The sequence below is a fragment of the Pteropus vampyrus genome, unplaced genomic scaffold, assembly GCF_000151845.1.
Source record: "Pteropus vampyrus isolate Shadow unplaced genomic scaffold, Pvam_2.0 Scaffold7, whole genome shotgun sequence".
Lineage (NCBI taxonomy): Eukaryota > Metazoa > Chordata > Mammalia > Chiroptera > Pteropodidae > Pteropus > Pteropus vampyrus.
This window is the reverse complement of record NW_011888788.1, coordinates 13,103,289-13,120,983: the sequence shown is the minus strand read 5'-3', so window position 1 is coordinate 13,120,983 and position 17,695 is coordinate 13,103,289. Positions and strand designations below refer to the sequence as shown.

The 17,695-nt window shown below is 44.1% G+C and overlaps 1 protein-coding gene and 1 non-coding gene across 5 annotated transcripts in view; one reads left to right on the top strand and one right to left on the bottom strand.

Moving 5' to 3' along the window:
- Positions 1-16,739, top strand: part of BFSP1 (beaded filament structural protein 1) — a 36,201-nt gene extending 19,462 nt beyond the window's left edge. For 2 of the 4 annotated variants that reach the window (XM_023537500.1, XM_011370426.2), the window contains 4 exons: positions 2,559-2,666; positions 11,216-11,436; positions 13,696-13,781; positions 15,616-16,739. In XM_023537500.1, coding sequence (XP_023393268.1) covers positions 2,559-2,666; positions 11,216-11,436; positions 13,696-13,781; positions 15,616-16,580 — 1,380 coding nt within the window. In that variant the 3' untranslated portion in view covers positions 16,581-16,739. The remainder of the gene's footprint in view (positions 1-2,558; positions 2,667-11,215; positions 11,437-13,695; positions 13,782-15,615) is intronic. The other 2 variants (XM_023537508.1, XM_011370433.2) reach the window with 1 other exon arrangement.
- On the bottom strand, positions 50-156 carry LOC111746872. Its single transcript, XR_002783289.1, has one exon. It is a non-coding gene; the product is annotated as a U6 spliceosomal RNA (small nuclear RNA).
- Positions 16,740-17,695: the final 956 nt, after the last annotated feature.

The following is a 17,695-nucleotide window of genomic DNA, read 5'->3' as shown; positions in this document are numbered from 1 at the left end:
GTTAATGCAATTATATAATTTTCAGGTGTACATTACAATTTGATATCTAAAAAATATGGAATGCTTCACGAATTTGTGTGTCATCCTTGCGCAGGGGCCATGCTAATCTTCTCTGTATCATTCTGATTTTAGTATATGTGCTGCTGAAGTGAGCACCAGAGTACATTTTTTAAATCATGTCATCTGTTCCATGTAACAAAATTCTCCTGAGTTATAAGACTGGGGAAACTGATTAGGCTTCTTCTGAGGGCTTCACTTGTTGGCCGTGATCGTTGGCCTCGCAAACCGCAGACCCATTGGGTGAGAATCTGCATTTTAGCAGTATCCACAGGGATCCATGTGCACGTTAAAGGTGGAGAAGCACAGATTTAGAAAGAATCACATTCTTGATTAATCTTAGCTTAAAAATTCTACATACAAGTTAAATGGTCACTTTCAGCTTGTGTCATTGACTCTTATATCATCCTAGAAAATGTGTGTCACATTTGCTCAAATGAGGATGCAATTAGCATTGCTAATTATAGAAACACAGGTCAGCTGGTTAATGTGTCAGTAAGCATAATGTCAGTGCCCTGTAGTCAGAGGCCACTGGGGACAGGCCTGTAGTTACATAAAGCTGGATTTGTTTTTCACTGCAGGAAGGGAGGGTGTATACTGTGGACACTTGCAGAGTGTCTCAGTGTGTTAGGTGATCTGGGGGAGGGGTCAGGTAAGCAGGGTCCTGTTCTGGGTTGGGTGCTGACAGGAGGGAGCTGGTCCTATGACCAAGCGTCCTGATAATTTGTGTCTAGGAGGCAGAGGAATGGAGTGTGGCTAAAGCTGTACCTGGAAATTGAGCAGCATCACTCGTGTTCCGGGAGAGCAGATGTTGGCCATTTTTGTGGTTACGTAGTAGTCTTTTGGTCTGAGCTCAGACATAGTTACAGAGGGGTCTTGTTTCTGTCTCGTTCACCCATGGTCCCAGAGTGACATCTTCAGATGTTGGGTGTGGCATTATTTATAAGTAGGGAGCATCATGGCCTGGCAGTTAGTTCCAGCTACTAGCTAACAGCTTCAGGGCTATCTCCCTTCATCTTCGATTAGTATCCGAGGGCTGTGGGCAGGTGTGGAGAGGCATGTAAGATGAGTAGGAGCGGGGCAGTCAGAAGATGTGGGGCCAGACAAGCAGGCAGGGCCCTGGTGGGAAGCAGTGTAATACATTTACACTGGATCCGCTTCTATCCTGATGCTGCAGGTCTAGGATGTGTGGTATATCTCCATATACTATATGTCCTCCGTATATTGATACCGAGGGGCACAAGTCCCCTTCTGCTCCAAGCTACCCCCTTGTCTGCATCTTTGAGGCAGGGAGGTAGGGACTGAGATAAAAAGAAACAGAGGACAGAGACAGACTGAGAGAACTGCGAGAGACTGAGAGCTTGCGTTCCTCTGTGTACCGAGAAACGCAGGAATAAACACGTACAGTCGAAGAGGTCCTTCTACAGTTACGTCTCAAGTCCCGCCTTCCCCATGGGGTCAGACCATAGGACCAGACACACACTTCCTCTTTAAGCACATCTGTCTTGCTTTGGCTGGCTCTGTGTTGCTGCTCCAGCCACTTTGCAGGGAAAGGCGGGGCTGCCTTAAACACATGGCCTTGAACATGGTGCACTGGCACATGCTTGTTTCTGACTTTGCCTGGCTGTGAGGCCATGTTCTGTGTCAGAAGCACTACTCTTGAGCAGTCAGGCTTTTGTGAAGCAATTTGGATATTTCTGAATAGACAGTGGAGAGGCTGATTGAGGGAGGATTTCCTTCCAGAACATTCTGTGGAGTGTTGGTAGGCAGTGCAGCAGTGCACCAGGGCCCTGGCTTCTCTTGTGCCCCTTGGCTCCTGCTTTGTGTAGCAGCATCTTGGAATAGTTGATGGTCAGGGCTCAGACTGACCATGCCTTCTGCAGACACAGAGAATAGAGCCTTACAAGAGACTGCATTCTGAGTGTTCCTTTTGACAGAAGGGAAAGTGCCTCGTCCAGACTTTGTGGCACAACCAGCTCTAAAATGTGGGTCTCCTGACAATGTCTTCACATTTTACACTCACAGCATTTATGGTTCAGATGTTGAAGACAAGGTGAAAAGGCATTAACAGTGGACACCATGGGCCTGTCTTTGCTCCGGCTGCTCTAATGAATTTCACAGATTGGGTGGCCAGCAGATTCTGTTCCTGGTGTGAACCCGCTTCCTGATTTGTAGATAGCCACTATCCCAATGTGTTCTCATGTGGCCTTTTTTTTTTTTTTTTTAGAGATAGAGCTCTGGTGTCTCTTTATTTTCTTATAAGGACACTAATCCCATCCTGGGGACCCTACCCTCATGACCTCATCTAAACTTAATTACCTCTCAAAGGTCCCAACTCCAAGTACCATCCCACTGAAGGTTAGGGCTTCAGCATATGAATTTGGTGGGGATGCACAAACCTGCAGAACATAACCAGGCCCACACCTCCTCACCCCTTTCCCCTTTGGATTTTCTCACATGTCAAGTGTGTGCGAGTGCTGAGTCTGGCCTTCTTTGTGCAGGAGAAGCTCCTGACTGAGCGGGAGGCAGCCGCCCTGCAGAGTCAGCTGGAGGAGGGCCGGGAGGTGCTGTCTCTCCTGCAGGCGCAGAGAGCCGAGCTACAGGCCCAGGTAGGCCCTACCTCCTCACGTCCCCAACTTGCTGTTGGGCATCCAGGGTTTACAGCATGTTTTATTCAGTGTCAGGTCTGTGCAGAGAAGTGCACGCGTATTCAGCTTGGTGATTCTCACAAACTCAACACACCTGTGTGCCAGTGCTCAGCCAGAAACAACACTCTGAGTGGGGTGACCAGCTGTCTGGCTTTGCCCTGGACTGAGGGGTTTCTCAGGGTGCAGAATAGAAAAGTCCTAAGTGAACAGAGACAGTGGGTCCCACTAATTCCTGGCCCCTCAGAGGGTGCCCTCACACCCCCTTCCCCACCAAGGGTAAGGCTGTCTGTAAAATCTGTCCATTTTTGCCCAGTTTAAACTTGTTTTTAAAAATAAGAAATGTATACATGTTGGGATTTTTATTTTACACTTCCTCAAATCTGTGCTTCCTGTTTCTCTTTTGACCTAAAAGTTCTCCTTTGGAATTTGGTTGCAAACCTGGAAAAGAATAGTTATGTCAATGTTTGCTCAGCTCAGAATTCCACATACCCCATCCCCCTTTTTTGGAGTGAATTTTATGTTGAAAACTAAACTGAACAGAAATGCTCAGTCCTGTTTCCGTGTTATACCATTTTGGTGACCCGGTAGTGTGTGGTTTCCTCTGAGGTCCTGAAAGGATAGAGGGAAGGTGTATGTGTGTGTATATGTGCGTATTGTATGTATGTGCATGTACATGTGTATATATGTGTGTATATGTGCATGTGTGTATTATGTATGCATGTGCATACATTTACATATATGTATATATGTGTACGCATATGTGTGCATGCGTGTGATTGAGGAAGTGGACGCAAGCTCAGTCATTGTCTAGACCAGTGTTTTTCAAAACAGTAGTTACAGCTCATTTTTAGGTTGTAAAATGAATTCAGTAGAATTGACTGGAATTGAAAAAGAAGAAATTGACACAAGGCTAAGATAGAATAAGAAATAACAGAGTGCTTGACAATTAGAAAGGGATATATTTTGTGACACCTTGTTTTTAATAAATATGTACATATAAATATATATCCAAATAAATGCACATACATATTTATATGATATGTATGGTTTATGATATAAAATGTGGTTCTTCTTGTGGCCCTGGTGATAAAGTTGAAAAACACTGCCTTAGATACTGAGAAAGATGGAAGAACCCAGCCTGATGTGGTAAATTCCAGCTCCAGAGCAAAAGAATGTTTCTCCCTCTACGTACACATATGTATTTGCTGAGTATGAAACTGAAACATTTCATAAAGGATCAACCTATCTTCTGAGACTAGGAAATGGAACTGTCTGGTTGGCCACCTGTCCCCACCCATAGTTGCTGCAGAAAGACTTACTCGTCTTAGTCTGATGTCGTTTTCTCTCTAAATCGGAGGGCTTTACCTTTTCTTCTGTGCTATTTCCTCCTGCTGGTAGTCTTGTGAAGCCCCTGGACTCCCTTCTTAGGAAAATGTTGAAGGTCTATAATAAAAATAAAGTCCGTATATAATTAAAAGGAAACCAATTCTATTGAAACAGTTATCAAAATGTTGCCAAATCATATCCTGTATGACAATATATGTACTTACATTAAATACAGTAGTCCCTCCCTTATCCACTGTTTCACTTTGATGGTTTTAGTTACCTGCGGTCAACTGTGGTCAGAAAATATTAAATAGAAAATTTCATAAATAAACAATGCATAAGTTTTCAATTGTACATCGTTCAGAGTAGCGTGATGAAATCTTGTGCCATCCCCCTCCGTCCCACCTGGGACCCAAATCATCTCTGTCCCACGTCTCCACATTGTATATGTTCTCTACCCCTTAGTCATTTAGTAGCCATCTGGGTTATCAGATCTACTGTTGAGGTATTACAGTGCTTGCGTTCAAATAACACTTATTTTACTTAATAAATGCCCTAAAATGCAAAAGTACTGATGCTGGCAATTTGGATGTGACAAAGAGAAGCTGTAAAGTGCTTCCTTTAATTGAAAAGTGAAAGTTCAGTACTATCTTTGTTTTCAGGCATCCACTGGGGGTCTTGGAATGTATCTCCCGTGGATAAGGGGGGACTACCGTAACAAACTCTAGCAGTGGGTCTAATGAAACAGAGGTTGTATTAGTTTTCTCTTGCTGCTGTTATGAATTACCTCAAACATAGGGGCTTAAAACAGCACTTTTATCTCACAGTTCTGTAGGTTAGAAGTCTGGGCAGGCTTGTTTCTCTCTGCTCCAGGTCTCACAGGCTGAAATAAAGTTGTCAGCCGGCCTTGGTCCACCTCATCTGGAGGCCCTTGGGGAAGAATCTGCTTTCAGCATCCTTCAAGTTGTTGGCAGAATTCAATCTTGTGTGTCTGTAGAAAATCAAGGACCACATTTCTTTGCTAGCTCGTCTAATCATTCTAACTTCTGCTTTTAAGGGCCCATGTGATTAGAAATACTAGAATAATCTCCTTGTTTTTTAAAGTCAACTTATTAAGAACTTTTATTACATCTGCAAAGTCCCTTTTGCCAAGTAATGTAACACGTTCATAAGTGTTAACACCAAGGGGCAAAGGTCATGGGGATGGAAATTTTGCTTAGTTAACTTTAATTAAAACAGATATGGCTGGGCCTACTCAAGAGTTTCTTACTCAGTAGGTCTGGGGTATGGCCTAAGAATTTGCATTTCTAAGTTTCTAGATGCTGCCGTTGCTGGTCTAGGAACCACACTTTGAGAACAGTGGTGTGGGGACAGATCCCAGGCTGGGATGGAATGTTCTACATCTGGTCCACTTGAGTCCCTAGCTTGGGCCCTCCACACCCTTATTCAGGCTGGCTTTTGCTGATTTTAAAAGGTTTTAGTGGCTTCCTAACGTAGTAGCTAAACTGAGTGCTCAAAAGGAGATTGGGTGGCATGGCCAGTGCTATGACTGGGGAACACAGAGGAGGTTGGAGGAGGAAGAGCTCCTTGTAGCCTGAGGGATCCAATGTGACAGGGTTCTGCCTATGGTTAGGGCATCTGATGCTTCCAGAACCCTCTACAGCAGAGGCCTAACGGTGAGCTCTCTGAACCAGCAGCATCAGCATCACTTGGGAACTTGTCAGAAATGCAAGTTCATGGGCCCGTCCCAGACTTACTGAATCAGGAGCTCTGGAGTGGGGCCCAGCAATCTGTTTTAACAGGCCTTCCAGATGGTTCTGAAGCTCAAATTTGAGAACACTAGTCCACAGAATGGGAGACACAGCACCCATCCCTTTGGGGATGGCACTTATAGGTGGAAGAGAAAAGGCAGGCACTTCTGATTCTTTAAATCGCATCGACTGAGAGTTTCTGTGACAGGAATGTGAAAAACGTCATATATTATTTGGAAAGTGAACCTCCCGGGTAGCATTTCTAATTAAAGTTGCTTAGCACCATCTAGTGGTAGGTTTGGGTAAAACAGTGTGTAATCAGTGAGGATATTTGACTTCTTGTTTTCCTTTTTGAAAAAAGACCTGGACCCAAAGGAGTCTGGGGGCCTAAGGAGATTGATGTAGGAGGTCACCCCTCCAGATGTGGCTCACTATGAGGTGCTGTCTTGGGGCCCTGTTGACCCGTTCTTTACAAAGGCAAGCCCCACTGCTATGCTTGAATACTTTTTCATTCAACCTCTACTGCCAAGCTCCACATGAGATTCAGGGGATACTGAGCAGAGCATGGCATGGCTCTTGCCCTTAGCTGCTCACAGCTCAGTAGGGAGATGGCTATAAACCAGATGATATAACTGGTAAAAGCAGAAACACAATAGTCACCTTTGCTCAGGATGAAGTTCAAATTGCCACATGGCCCACACCTTCCATCTGCTTCTCTCTCCAATATCTGCGTGGCTGTTCTCTTCTAAGAAGCCCTGGGCTGGCTGTAGGCTGCTGTCCCTTCTCCTCCCCTCCTCTCCACCCCCGGTATTTTCCTACAGTTCCTGGTACCTGCCCCTTTGCTCATCACTACTCTTCTGGAAGTCCCTTTTCCTCTTCAGTACCCAGGACTGGCCCCACCACCTCCAGAAAGCCTTCCCTGACACCCTCCAGTGCCCCTGGGCCTCTCCGTGTGCTCCGTGGGCATGTGACGGAGCTGCCTTCCCTGCTGGACTGTGGGCTCCAAGAAGGAGGGTCCATGTCTTATTCTCCAACAGCCAGGCTGGTGCTGGATAGCGCCTGATGCCTGTGCTAAGGTCACTCATATCAGGGACATCTTCCTTGGCTCCTTCGAGCTGGTGAAAGTCGGCCTCTTAATACATTCCCTGAACACTCCTTCTTGTGATAAATAGTTTAAATTATTGAACTATAAAGACCACATTGATGTGAACATAAGTCCAGTTTTATAAACCTGGTCAGCACTTCACTAGACGCTGTGGAACCTTAGTTGACACAGGCAGATTCATGCAGAGCACCCGTGCCAGTCACAGGTTGGAAGGCGCCTTTGAGTCGTCGACCGAGCCTCCCTCCCAGGCGGGCAGTTCTCCCACAGACTCCGTCAGAGGGCAGCCACCAAACAACCAACCGCTAGCTCGTGAGATATAAGAAATATCGTGCTTGCCCTGATGGTCCAAAGGTTATAGATGACATTTTCCTGGTTTCTGATTTCTCAATTTGTGACAACCCTTCGCTATCCTATTTATGGTTTAAAAGTTTGCTAAGTGAACAGGCTCAGGGAGGGGTCTGATGGGGGTCATACAAGTCCCCTGTGTCTTCAGTGAGAATAGGCTTGTAGTGCTTGCCTGTTGATCTGTGGGAATGGAGAGTTTTCCTGGGGCCTTGGAGTGTGCTTGTGTGTGCGTGCATGCATGCCTGTGTGTGAGCATGCACACTGCTCCCCTGCAGCTTGGAAGGAGACTGAAACAGGAGTGTTCGTGATTTCTGGAAGTATCTCAGAGCCTGTACAGGTGGGTCTGAATCTTGCTGTTGTATTTATGAGCAAGTCACTGCCTGTGTGCCTCAGTTTCTTCATTTCTAAAGTGGGAATAATATCAGCCCCTCCCCCATAAAGTTATGAGGCTGGTGAGTTGATCTATGTCAGAACTCACTAACACAGCCATTACTCCCGCTCTGGGCTGGGGAGCCCATACCCAAAAGAGGTAATAGAGTCTCTTCATACTTAATCTTTTCTTTTATTCTTTATTCTGAAGTATTTCAAACATGCACATGGCCCCTCTTACATCACCTACACGCCTCCCACACCCCATGTAATTCTGAAGCAATACCAGACACCATGTATCTTATCCAGCAATATTTCAATGCATATCTCCAAAATATGAGTGTTATTTTTATAGGCTGCAAAATGAACCTTTAAAAATGAACACCAATTCTTTAATATCACCAAATGTCCACTGAGGGATCAGATTTCTAATTGTCTTATAATTTTTAAAACTGAGGTGATAGTTCCATATAATGTCACCCTCTTCAATGCACAGTATATCCTTTTGACAAACACATGCAGTGCTGTAACTACACCCACATTCAAGATATAGGACAGTCCCCTCACCTCAAAATCCCCTCAGCTGCCCTTTTCTGGTCAACCCCTCCCCTACACCTCCTGGCAACTGCTGAATCTATTTTCTGTTTCTCTGGTTTTGTCTTTTCTAGATTGTCGTGTAAATGGAATAAGACAGTGTTGTCTTTTCCATAGTTTCTTCCTTTAAAGTTTGTTTGAATTGGGATCCGAATAAGGTCTACACAGTGTAATTGGTTTATATGTCTCTGAAGTCTTTTTTTTTTTTTAGGCGAGGCAACCCTGGGTTGACTTCACAGATTGCAAAGACCTTGTCAGTTTACAACCCTTTATTTTTTATTTTTTACAACTACAGCACCTGATTTTCCTAAAGTAGTCTCCTATCCAAGTACTAACCATGTCTGATCCTGCTTAGCTTCTGAGATGAGATGGGATTGGGTTTGTTCAGGGTGGCATGGCCATAGACTTGAAGTCTTTTAACCTATAGGTTTTTCTCCATCTCTCTGTTTCTTGAAATTTGTGGAATATATATACTTTTAAAATTTGGGTGCTGTGGGCACAAGCTCTTTCCTGTACATGAGGGAGAAAGCTAAGCTTTGATAAAAGACAGTTGTGTTCATCTTTCACAGCCTCCCTGCTGCCTGGTTGACACTGGGATCCCTGGCCTCTGCTCTGGACCCCAGCCATACCAGCCAGCGTTCCGCAGGCTTAGTTCTCGGATCTGCTCTGTAGAAAAGGAGAGTCTGACTTTGGAGTTCATCCATCCCCAGATAGCTTCTAGTCTCTGAGGTTCAAGACTTTTAAATTTCTATTTTTTGGAAGCATTTCCTAGTGTGTGCAAAATGCTGGTGTGGGTAAGAATATGGGACTGCACCGGAAATTAGTGGGTGTGCCTCTGTATTTGACGTTACAGGTAACTGAATGGAATTTTTTTTTCCCCCTTTTATGAGAAAAGAAACCTGATCAAACTAGCTTAAACAGTTTTATTTTGAAATAATTTTAGACTTCTAAAAAGTTGCAAAAATAGCACAGAGGTTTCCCACACACTCTTGACCCAGCTTTCTCGAATATTAACAACTTAACTACAGTACAGCAATGAAAATCGGAAGGTTAACGACTTCATCCTAGTAATGGACTCGATAAAAATTCCACCCATTACTCCACTAACATTTTTTTCTGGTCGTGGATCCTACTTGCATTTAGGTGTCGTGTCTCCTTAGTCTCCTTCAATCTGAGACAGTGCACATCTTTCATGGCCAGGTATTTTGTACGATGTCCTTCTATCTGGGCTTCCCTGACACTTCCTGAGGATTAATTAGATTGAGGCTATGCATTTGTGGCAGGAACACCACAGAAGCGATGTGTCCTCAGTGCATCTTATCAGGGAGCTTTGCACTGGCAATATGACTTGGATCACTTGCTTGAGGTGGTGTCTGCCATGTTTCTCCACTGTAAACATACTTTCCCCTGCCCCCCAAAGGCACAGGATCTAAAAAGTAGTTGATGATGTCTGAGAGCAGGGTGTGTGGCAGGAACCAGGAACCGGGATGAGGCCGCAGCTCTCTCTCATTGTCGTCTTCTCGTCCCACAGGTGCTCTTGTCTCTGTTTGTCTTTGCCCTTCGGCTTCATTTCTCTGCATCTCTGAAGAATTGTCTTTCTCAGCTTCTTCATGCCCTTTACGAAAGATTGCCACTTTCAAATGGTGGCCTCAGACCCAGTTTATATGAAGCTGCCCGAACTTGCAGAATAGAAAGGATCTCTATTCTGAGATCCTTTTCCAAATTCCTAGGAGAGGAAGCATATGATAGACCAGCCTGAGTCAGGCCCAGCCCTGGTTCTAGGGCTCTGATCAGGAGAGTGGTGTCACATCACTGCCGGGACCTTTCTCTAAGTGCGATGGGGCAGTCATGAGACAAGGGAATGACACGGGTTGGCAGACATCTTCCCAAAGTGTCTAGTGCATGTACCCCTCCTCCCTCTCACTGTCTCTCCTTTTCTATCTCCACCCCCACCCCCCGCCCTTCCTTCTTTCTTGATGCAACAGATAAATTTCTGAAGACCTTTGTAACCTAGGTTTTCAAAAGCCATCACTTAGGGAACTTCACTATTCTAAGGCCACATCTATATATAAAGTGAAGAATCAAATCGTCACGGGAACAATCATGCTCTAGATTGTCCAAGATGCATATTTAGCTGTATGTGTGAAATGCCTTGTAGTGGACATACTTGAAGTTGAATTCAGATACCTGTCTAGACCCTCATAACTCAAAAAGTGTGGTCCGGAGAGCAGCGCCATCATGTGGGAGCTGGTTAGAAATGCAGAACCTCTGGCCCCCATGCCAGACCTGCTGAGAGAGGATCTGCAGCTCACAAATATCCTCAGGGAGTTCGAGTGCACATTGCAGTTTGAGAAGTGCTGTTCCAGTGCCGTTTGTTTTATTTTTGAGGACCAATAGTGCATGTTGGATTCTTTTCTACTTGGGAAAATGAGATTATGAAAGAATCATGACTACGAATACTAAGTGTATAAATAAGTATACTTATGGCGCTTTGTGCATTGTCAGAAGGTCTTAAAGTGAAAATAAGGCCACCTCTATTTTCCCACTTTAATTTTGACTTCCCCTCAATTAATATAGAAATAGTGTTTTCCTGAAGTTACTTTATGTGTACACAAGTGTGCACATGCATGCATACATACACACGCGTGCACACACACACACCACACACACACACACACACACACACACACACACACATACATTTTAGCTACCAAAACATACAGGTAACTAACTACTGATCAGAGATCATGGAGAAAAATAGAGCACCATCATTATTAAATAGGAACAAGGAAACTCTTCCCCCCTTAATTATTTCAGTAAAAATAACATCTTCTCTGTTTAGTATGTGTTCTTCTTTTAACTTATTTTTTGGCTATCAGATTTTTGCTAACTCATTGCTGACAGAGAAACACACAAATAAAACAAGAGTTGACACACTGAGTCCAAGTTCTCCCTTCCAAGTCTGGGTCTTAAGGGAGAGGGCCCAGTGGGTTTCCTTACAGCTGTGTCTTTGCCCACAGACAGCGACCCTGGAACAAGCTATTAAAGATGCCCAAGAGTGTTATGATGACGAGATTCAGCTCTACAACGAACAGATTGAAACCCTGCGGAAGGAGATTGAAGAGACTGAGAGGAGCCTGGAGAAGTCTTCCTATGATTGCCGGCAGCTGGTAGTCGCCCAGCAAACCCTGAAGAATGAGCTGGACCGGTATCATCGGATCATTGAGAATGAAGGCAACAGGTGTGGTTACAGAGGAGCACGGCTGAGGGAGCGCTACTGTCTCCTTGCTGCCAGAGGCTTATATATTCCACAAATCTTTGTTGAGGGCCTTCCATGTACCAGTTTTAGGCAGTGGGGAGGTGGCAGGGAATGAAACACAAAATCCATGACCTCATGGAGCTTGAATGATGAATGAATTTGTAATATAAGGAGTATGACCTGTGACAAGTGCTATGTGCTATGGAGGAGATTATGGCAGGGAAGAGGGGAATGACGATGGGGATGTTGGTGGGAATGTTTGAAATTTTGAGTTTGGCAGTCAGAAAAGGTCTCATGGAGAGGCTACTTTTGCTCCACAGGCCTCTGAAGACAAAATCGTCTTAGCAGAGAGGTTGATCAGTAGTATTTAATGAGATGCTGCAGGTGAGGTGCCTTATACAGTACTTGATAGTGGAGAAGTCCTCTGCTGCTGCGGCAGCATGATTTTTATCACTTGGTTGGGTCTATAATGTGACTGTCAATATCCTGTCTGGTCTTGTCCGTAATGGAGCTGTGACTTGCACTCCACTCACTTTAAGACAGCTGGGAAATACATCTCTGTCTCTGTCACGGTCTCTATCCCTATCCCCACCTCTACATCATCTACATCTATACCTTTACCTACACCTACATCTACATCATCTATGCTTATACCTACATCTGCCTCTGTATCTACATCATCTACGTGTGAACATTGATGCCTACGTCTACATTATCTACATCACCTACATCTATGTCTATATCATCTACGGCTACATCTGTACCTACATCATTTATATCTAGATGTACACCTACACTTAAACTTATGTCTGCATCATTTACATCTGTATCATCTGTATATCATCTATATCACATCATCTAAGTCAATACCTACACTTATATCTATATCTACATCATCTACATGTACATCTGTACCTACAACTACATTATTTACACCTATATCTATATTATCCATGCCTACACCTACATCATCTGCATCTACATCGATATCATCTACACCTATACCTATATCTACATCTACACTTACATCTGTGTCATCTCCATCCACACATAGCCTGTATCTACATTATCTAGATTGACATCTACATCTATACTGACATTATCTGTATCTATACCTACACCTACATCATCTATCTTTATAACTTCATGTATATATACATCTACACATAATCTGTATCAACTGCATCAACAGCTACATCATGTACATGTACATCTATAACTACAGCTGCATTGTTTGTATTGGCACCTACATCTAATCGCCTACATCTGTGATGATGTGGATATCCATATCCATATCTATAATTATCATAGATTGGGGACAGCCACCTCATATATGGACTATGATTCTCTATTAAGTTGTGATTCCTTGATTTATTTTTGCTGGCATTTTTAGGTTTAGACTAAATTAAAAGAGAAGCACCCAGAAGTACCCCATAAGGAGAAGTTCTCTCTTTTTCTCTGGGTACTCTATTTTGGCTGCAAGTACTTGAATGTTTAACAAGAAAACCAAAATTTTGGTTTTTTTCCTCCTCTAGTTATAGTCAATGTATCATGCATAATTCCAAATTATATTTATGTCACAGTGAATGCTTTATGCACACGTTTGCAAAAATAAACCTTGAACTGGCATTTAAATGTCTTTGTGCAAATTTTTGTTTTGGAGGCAGGGCTTCACAAAAAGGTAACCGGATACCTCTTTTGTTGGTTTGTTTATAACTTCTAATTTTAATATGCTAATTTTGATAGAAATGTTGCAAGCATAGAACAAAGAACTCATGAATGCTCTTTACTCAGATTCACTAGTTTACATTTTGTTTAAATTGCTTTATCTTTTTTCTCTCTATATAATGCGTATTGTTTAAAAAAAAAAACAAGTTGGAGCTATTGTACTCTGGTTGCCCTCAGTACGTTAGCCTGGGCTGGCCACTCTTTTATTAAAAACAAAAACAAAAAGAAAAACACACTGTTCAACAGAGAAGTGGCATTTTGACGTTATAAACAATCCCCACCTCCCAATGTTTCTATGAGTTTCACAGTTTATGGCTTGATCTCAAAGAAATGATTATTTCCTTTATAACCTCATTTAGTGTGTAAATATGTATGTGGTTCATGAGAAGTTTAATCTAGAGAAAGCTTTTTTCGTTTTTGCTCGTAATTAGAGGATCACTGTTACCCCCTGACCATCTGTTTGGCTTGATGCATTAACGATGGTGACCACCTCTTTCTGGTCCTTTCTGCCAGGCTGAGCTCCGCTTTCATTGAAACGCCTGTCACTCTCTTCACCCCAGGCCATGGAGCCTCTCTCAGCCCTCTGCCCAGCAGGAAAGGTAATGCTTCCCATCCCCAGCTTCTGCTGTTTTCTGTCTTTGAAAACATGGGGGGAAAAAAGTGGCTTTCTTCATGAACTTAATATTCATGCTCCCTTCCAATCCATCTGGAAATTAAATGCTTTCAGGCGCGGTCTCCTTCTCTGCCTCGCTGATGTGTGCCCAAAAAGTTCACAAGGAGAGAAATCAGATGGGGGCGGGGGGAGTCGGGCAGACCACCTTGGGAATGCCATCACCAAATAAGTAACATATTGAAGTGAATATTGAATTGTATCCCCCGCCCCCCCACAAAATTAAATGGACTATACAAAAGTGCTTAATCCAGTGTCTGGAGCAGAGTAAATATTCAATTACTGTTCCTTTTCTCTTCTATTCTCAACTGAGCGGAAGTAGCTTGGTTGGCAAATGTGGCTTCTGCCTTCCACATATGGTCCTTTTGGGTTGGTTTCAAGCGCCTGTGAGATGCCACCTCATGGCTAAACCTCCCTAATTCTGAACAAATGGTGTTCTGAGAGAAGAGAAGGTCATAATGTTGGTGGCCCATATTTAGAGTGCCTTCAAATCTATGTGTCTCAGAAAGCTCAGAGGGGTTCGTGGAAATGGGGTTCCAGAGTTAGAACACTGTTGGAAGGGGCAGCAGTCCCCAGTCCCCAGACACCCAAGGCTGCTAGCTCTAGAGACATGTGACCTGTGCACAGGGCACTGTACTTGCAAGGGCTTAATGCTCTGCAACCAGTGTCTTGAAATTCCTAATCATTTTGAACATGGGCCCTGCCTTTTTTTTGCACTCAGCCCTGAAATTCTGTAGCTGGTCCTGTAAGCATCCTTTCCTCCCATATCTGCTCCCAGCTGGCTTCTTTTGATGGGTCCCACTCTGCACCCCCTCCTCCCTTACGACTTCATGGCCCCTTTCTGCCATTTCCTGATTACTCTGCTCTCTCATTATGAATCACACTAGATATCCTTGCTTTGTCTGTCTTAGTCCTCTGGCTAACAGAGAAAGGAGATGAAGAAGACTTTTGGGATGAGAAAGTTAAAAAAAAAATCACCATGTGAGTGAAGTAGAAAATCCTCATGGATGAGGCAGGGTTAGATTTTGTATGTTTCTCAAACCTTTAGTTTTTCCTTTTAGCTAGTCTGAAGAAATAAATATGGCCTAGGAAATGGGATTCCTGTTAGTTCTGTCATAATAGCATCGCTTTCCATTTTTACCCAGGAGGAAAGGGATGCTGTGCAAAGGGTAGTCATATTTATTTAGCTTGGGACACATGTGAAAGGAGCAGCCATATGAATTGATATGATTCCCATGCCTAAGGCCATTCTGAACATGTCAGAGGCCCAGGCATCTCTGCCTTCTCTCCTTTGGGGAAGTCCAAGTCAGGAATGACTTTGTGGAATGAGTTTCCATCATTTTGTCTATGGACCCAAGTAGCCAGCACAAGCTCAGCAGGGAGTTGGGCTGAGACAAGAGCTGCTGCTCCCACTGAGTATTATTGTAGTAGAATCACGTGTCTCAGTAAATTGTACTTAATGGGATGGAAACTGTGAGTGTCAGATGAAGCAGTGTTTTCCCTCCCCTTTGCAAGCCCAGAGGGGTCAAGTGACTCATCCAAAGTTGCACAATTGATGACAGAGCTGAGACCTCAAAACACAGGCCATGGATGCTACAGATCCAGGCCTTATTCCCTGTTGTTTTGCCCCATTATTACTAAACCTACCCCAGTGCTAGGCATTGGTCTCCAAGACAGTTAGCATAGTTTTCAGTGAATACATTTTCTTCCTCTTTCATTGACAATTATGTTTGACTTATTGTCCATTTATCTATTTTATTAAGATCTAGCCAGAGCTGTTCAGGATATTACAACAGCAAAACCAAGACAAAAAGGCCTCCCCAAGAACATTCCAAGGAAAAAGGAGATTATAGCTAAAGATAAAGCAGATGAAAGTCTGGAAGACACACCACTGAAAGGTCCAGAAGACACAAAGCCAGTGCAGGTGGTAGTTAAAGAAGGAGGTGAACCTAAGCTTGAATCAGAGGGTGAAGAAGCAAGTCCTCCCACCCTAGAAAGGGCTCCGGAGGATGTGCCAGATGGAGGGAAGATAAGCAAAGCCTTTGGGAAACTCTGCAAGATGGTCAAGGAGAAAGTGAGAAGCCCCAAGGAGCCTGAGCCCCCAGCTGACCTCTACACCAAAGGCCGGTATGTGCTGGTCTCCGGGGATGCTAGTTACGTGGACCCTGGGTTCTGTTCCTCATCTATCCCAGCCAGGGGTGGAGTGGTTGTTGCCATTGAGGACGACTCTCTGCATCGTGACAGTCCTGTGGAGCCCTCTCCTGAGCAGCCTGAGCCCCCTCTGGAGAATGGACAGGAGGGTCCACAAGGGAGAGAAGATGGACACTCACCCAACCAGCATACTGCGGACAAGGAGAATGAGATAGACACTGAAGAACTGAAAGGTCCTAGGGAGAAGCATGATGGCCAGAAGAAGGATGAAGGGCCCAGGAGGCCCTGTCTCGTGGTCGTACCTGGTCCGGAGGGACCATCTGCACCCCTCCCCCAAAAGCCTGCGGCCAGTCAGGGTGGATCTGAGGGGCAGGGGTCTAGGAGCAGCAACCTGCAAGAGAGAAGCCCTCCCAGGACTTTGGCATATGAGAAAGTGGAAGTGATGGAATCTATTGAGAAGTTTTCAACTGAAAGCATTCAGACATATGAAGAAACTGCCGTAATTGTGGAGACCATGATTGGAAAGACGAAGACAAACAAGAAGAAATTGGGAGAGAATGGCTCTGAAAATGCCTAGGCTCCATGGGAGAAATGTCTCTGGGCCACTGTAGGGGAAGTGCTTTTGATGTTGTAGAAAAAATGATAAAAGAGTGAGAGTTCCTGTTTGGGTTAGACTATAATTGGCCCACCTGGCATTGCCAATGAAGCCTTAATTAAAAAGTTTTCTTTGCTTGCACGTCGTTTGTCTAATTAACAGGTCCTTGGGAATGTAGGTGGATCAGCCACACTCAAGACAGGACGTTATGTTAAATGGCCACCAAACTGTTCTTGTTTAGGAAAGAGACAAGCCCTTCATCATGGTTATTGGGAGACTCACTAGAGACTCACAGGATATCTGGATTTCACATACACAAAAATGATAGTTGATGGTATTGGCTCATGCTCAATGCATTTCAAGCACAAGCATATGCTCACATGGAGTAGTGTTTTGTTAGAAGTAAAATGATTAAAGCTATCTGTCCTAACTCCCCTAGAAGCTTATCCTGACATGAGGATTTAAATGTAGTTTCTAAGGGGTTTGATCTCAGGAAGCACCAGTAGGGCAGTGAAGAGGAAGACAGGGACGGCAGGGCAGCCAGTAAGAGATATGTTACCAGGTCTGTTAGCACTGTGGGCGGCTGGAGCCCAGTCCCCCAAGGGACTCTGGGAGACAAAATAGAACATGTGCCACAGAGTTATTCTTCTTGAGGGGTGAGGGAGAGGGTATTCATCTATCAATTCCTGTCAGCCAGTGGCGAGGGCTGCTCCCAGGGTGCTAACTTTGGGTACAGACAAAGTGTCCAAGTGAAGTATAGGTGCTGGCATTTGGACATCAGGCATGGAAATGCATAGAAATGGTAAGGGTCATGGGGATATAAGGGGAGGTACCAATGCCATCTGCCATAGCATATGCACCAAATGTCTTTTTGTTTGAGTCACTTCAAATTTTCACAGTCAGATTGCAAACCTAGGTCAACTTTCAAAAAGCAAAATCAAATGTCACTGCATAGTTTCTTGTTTAGGAGTTAATTAGTCTAATAAGCATTTATTGAGCATATACTATGTGTCAGTATACTATGCTGATAAGGGGAGGATTTGTAGGCTTATTAATTGCCATACTATAGTTTGCTGTAGTATATGTGTGTGTGCGTG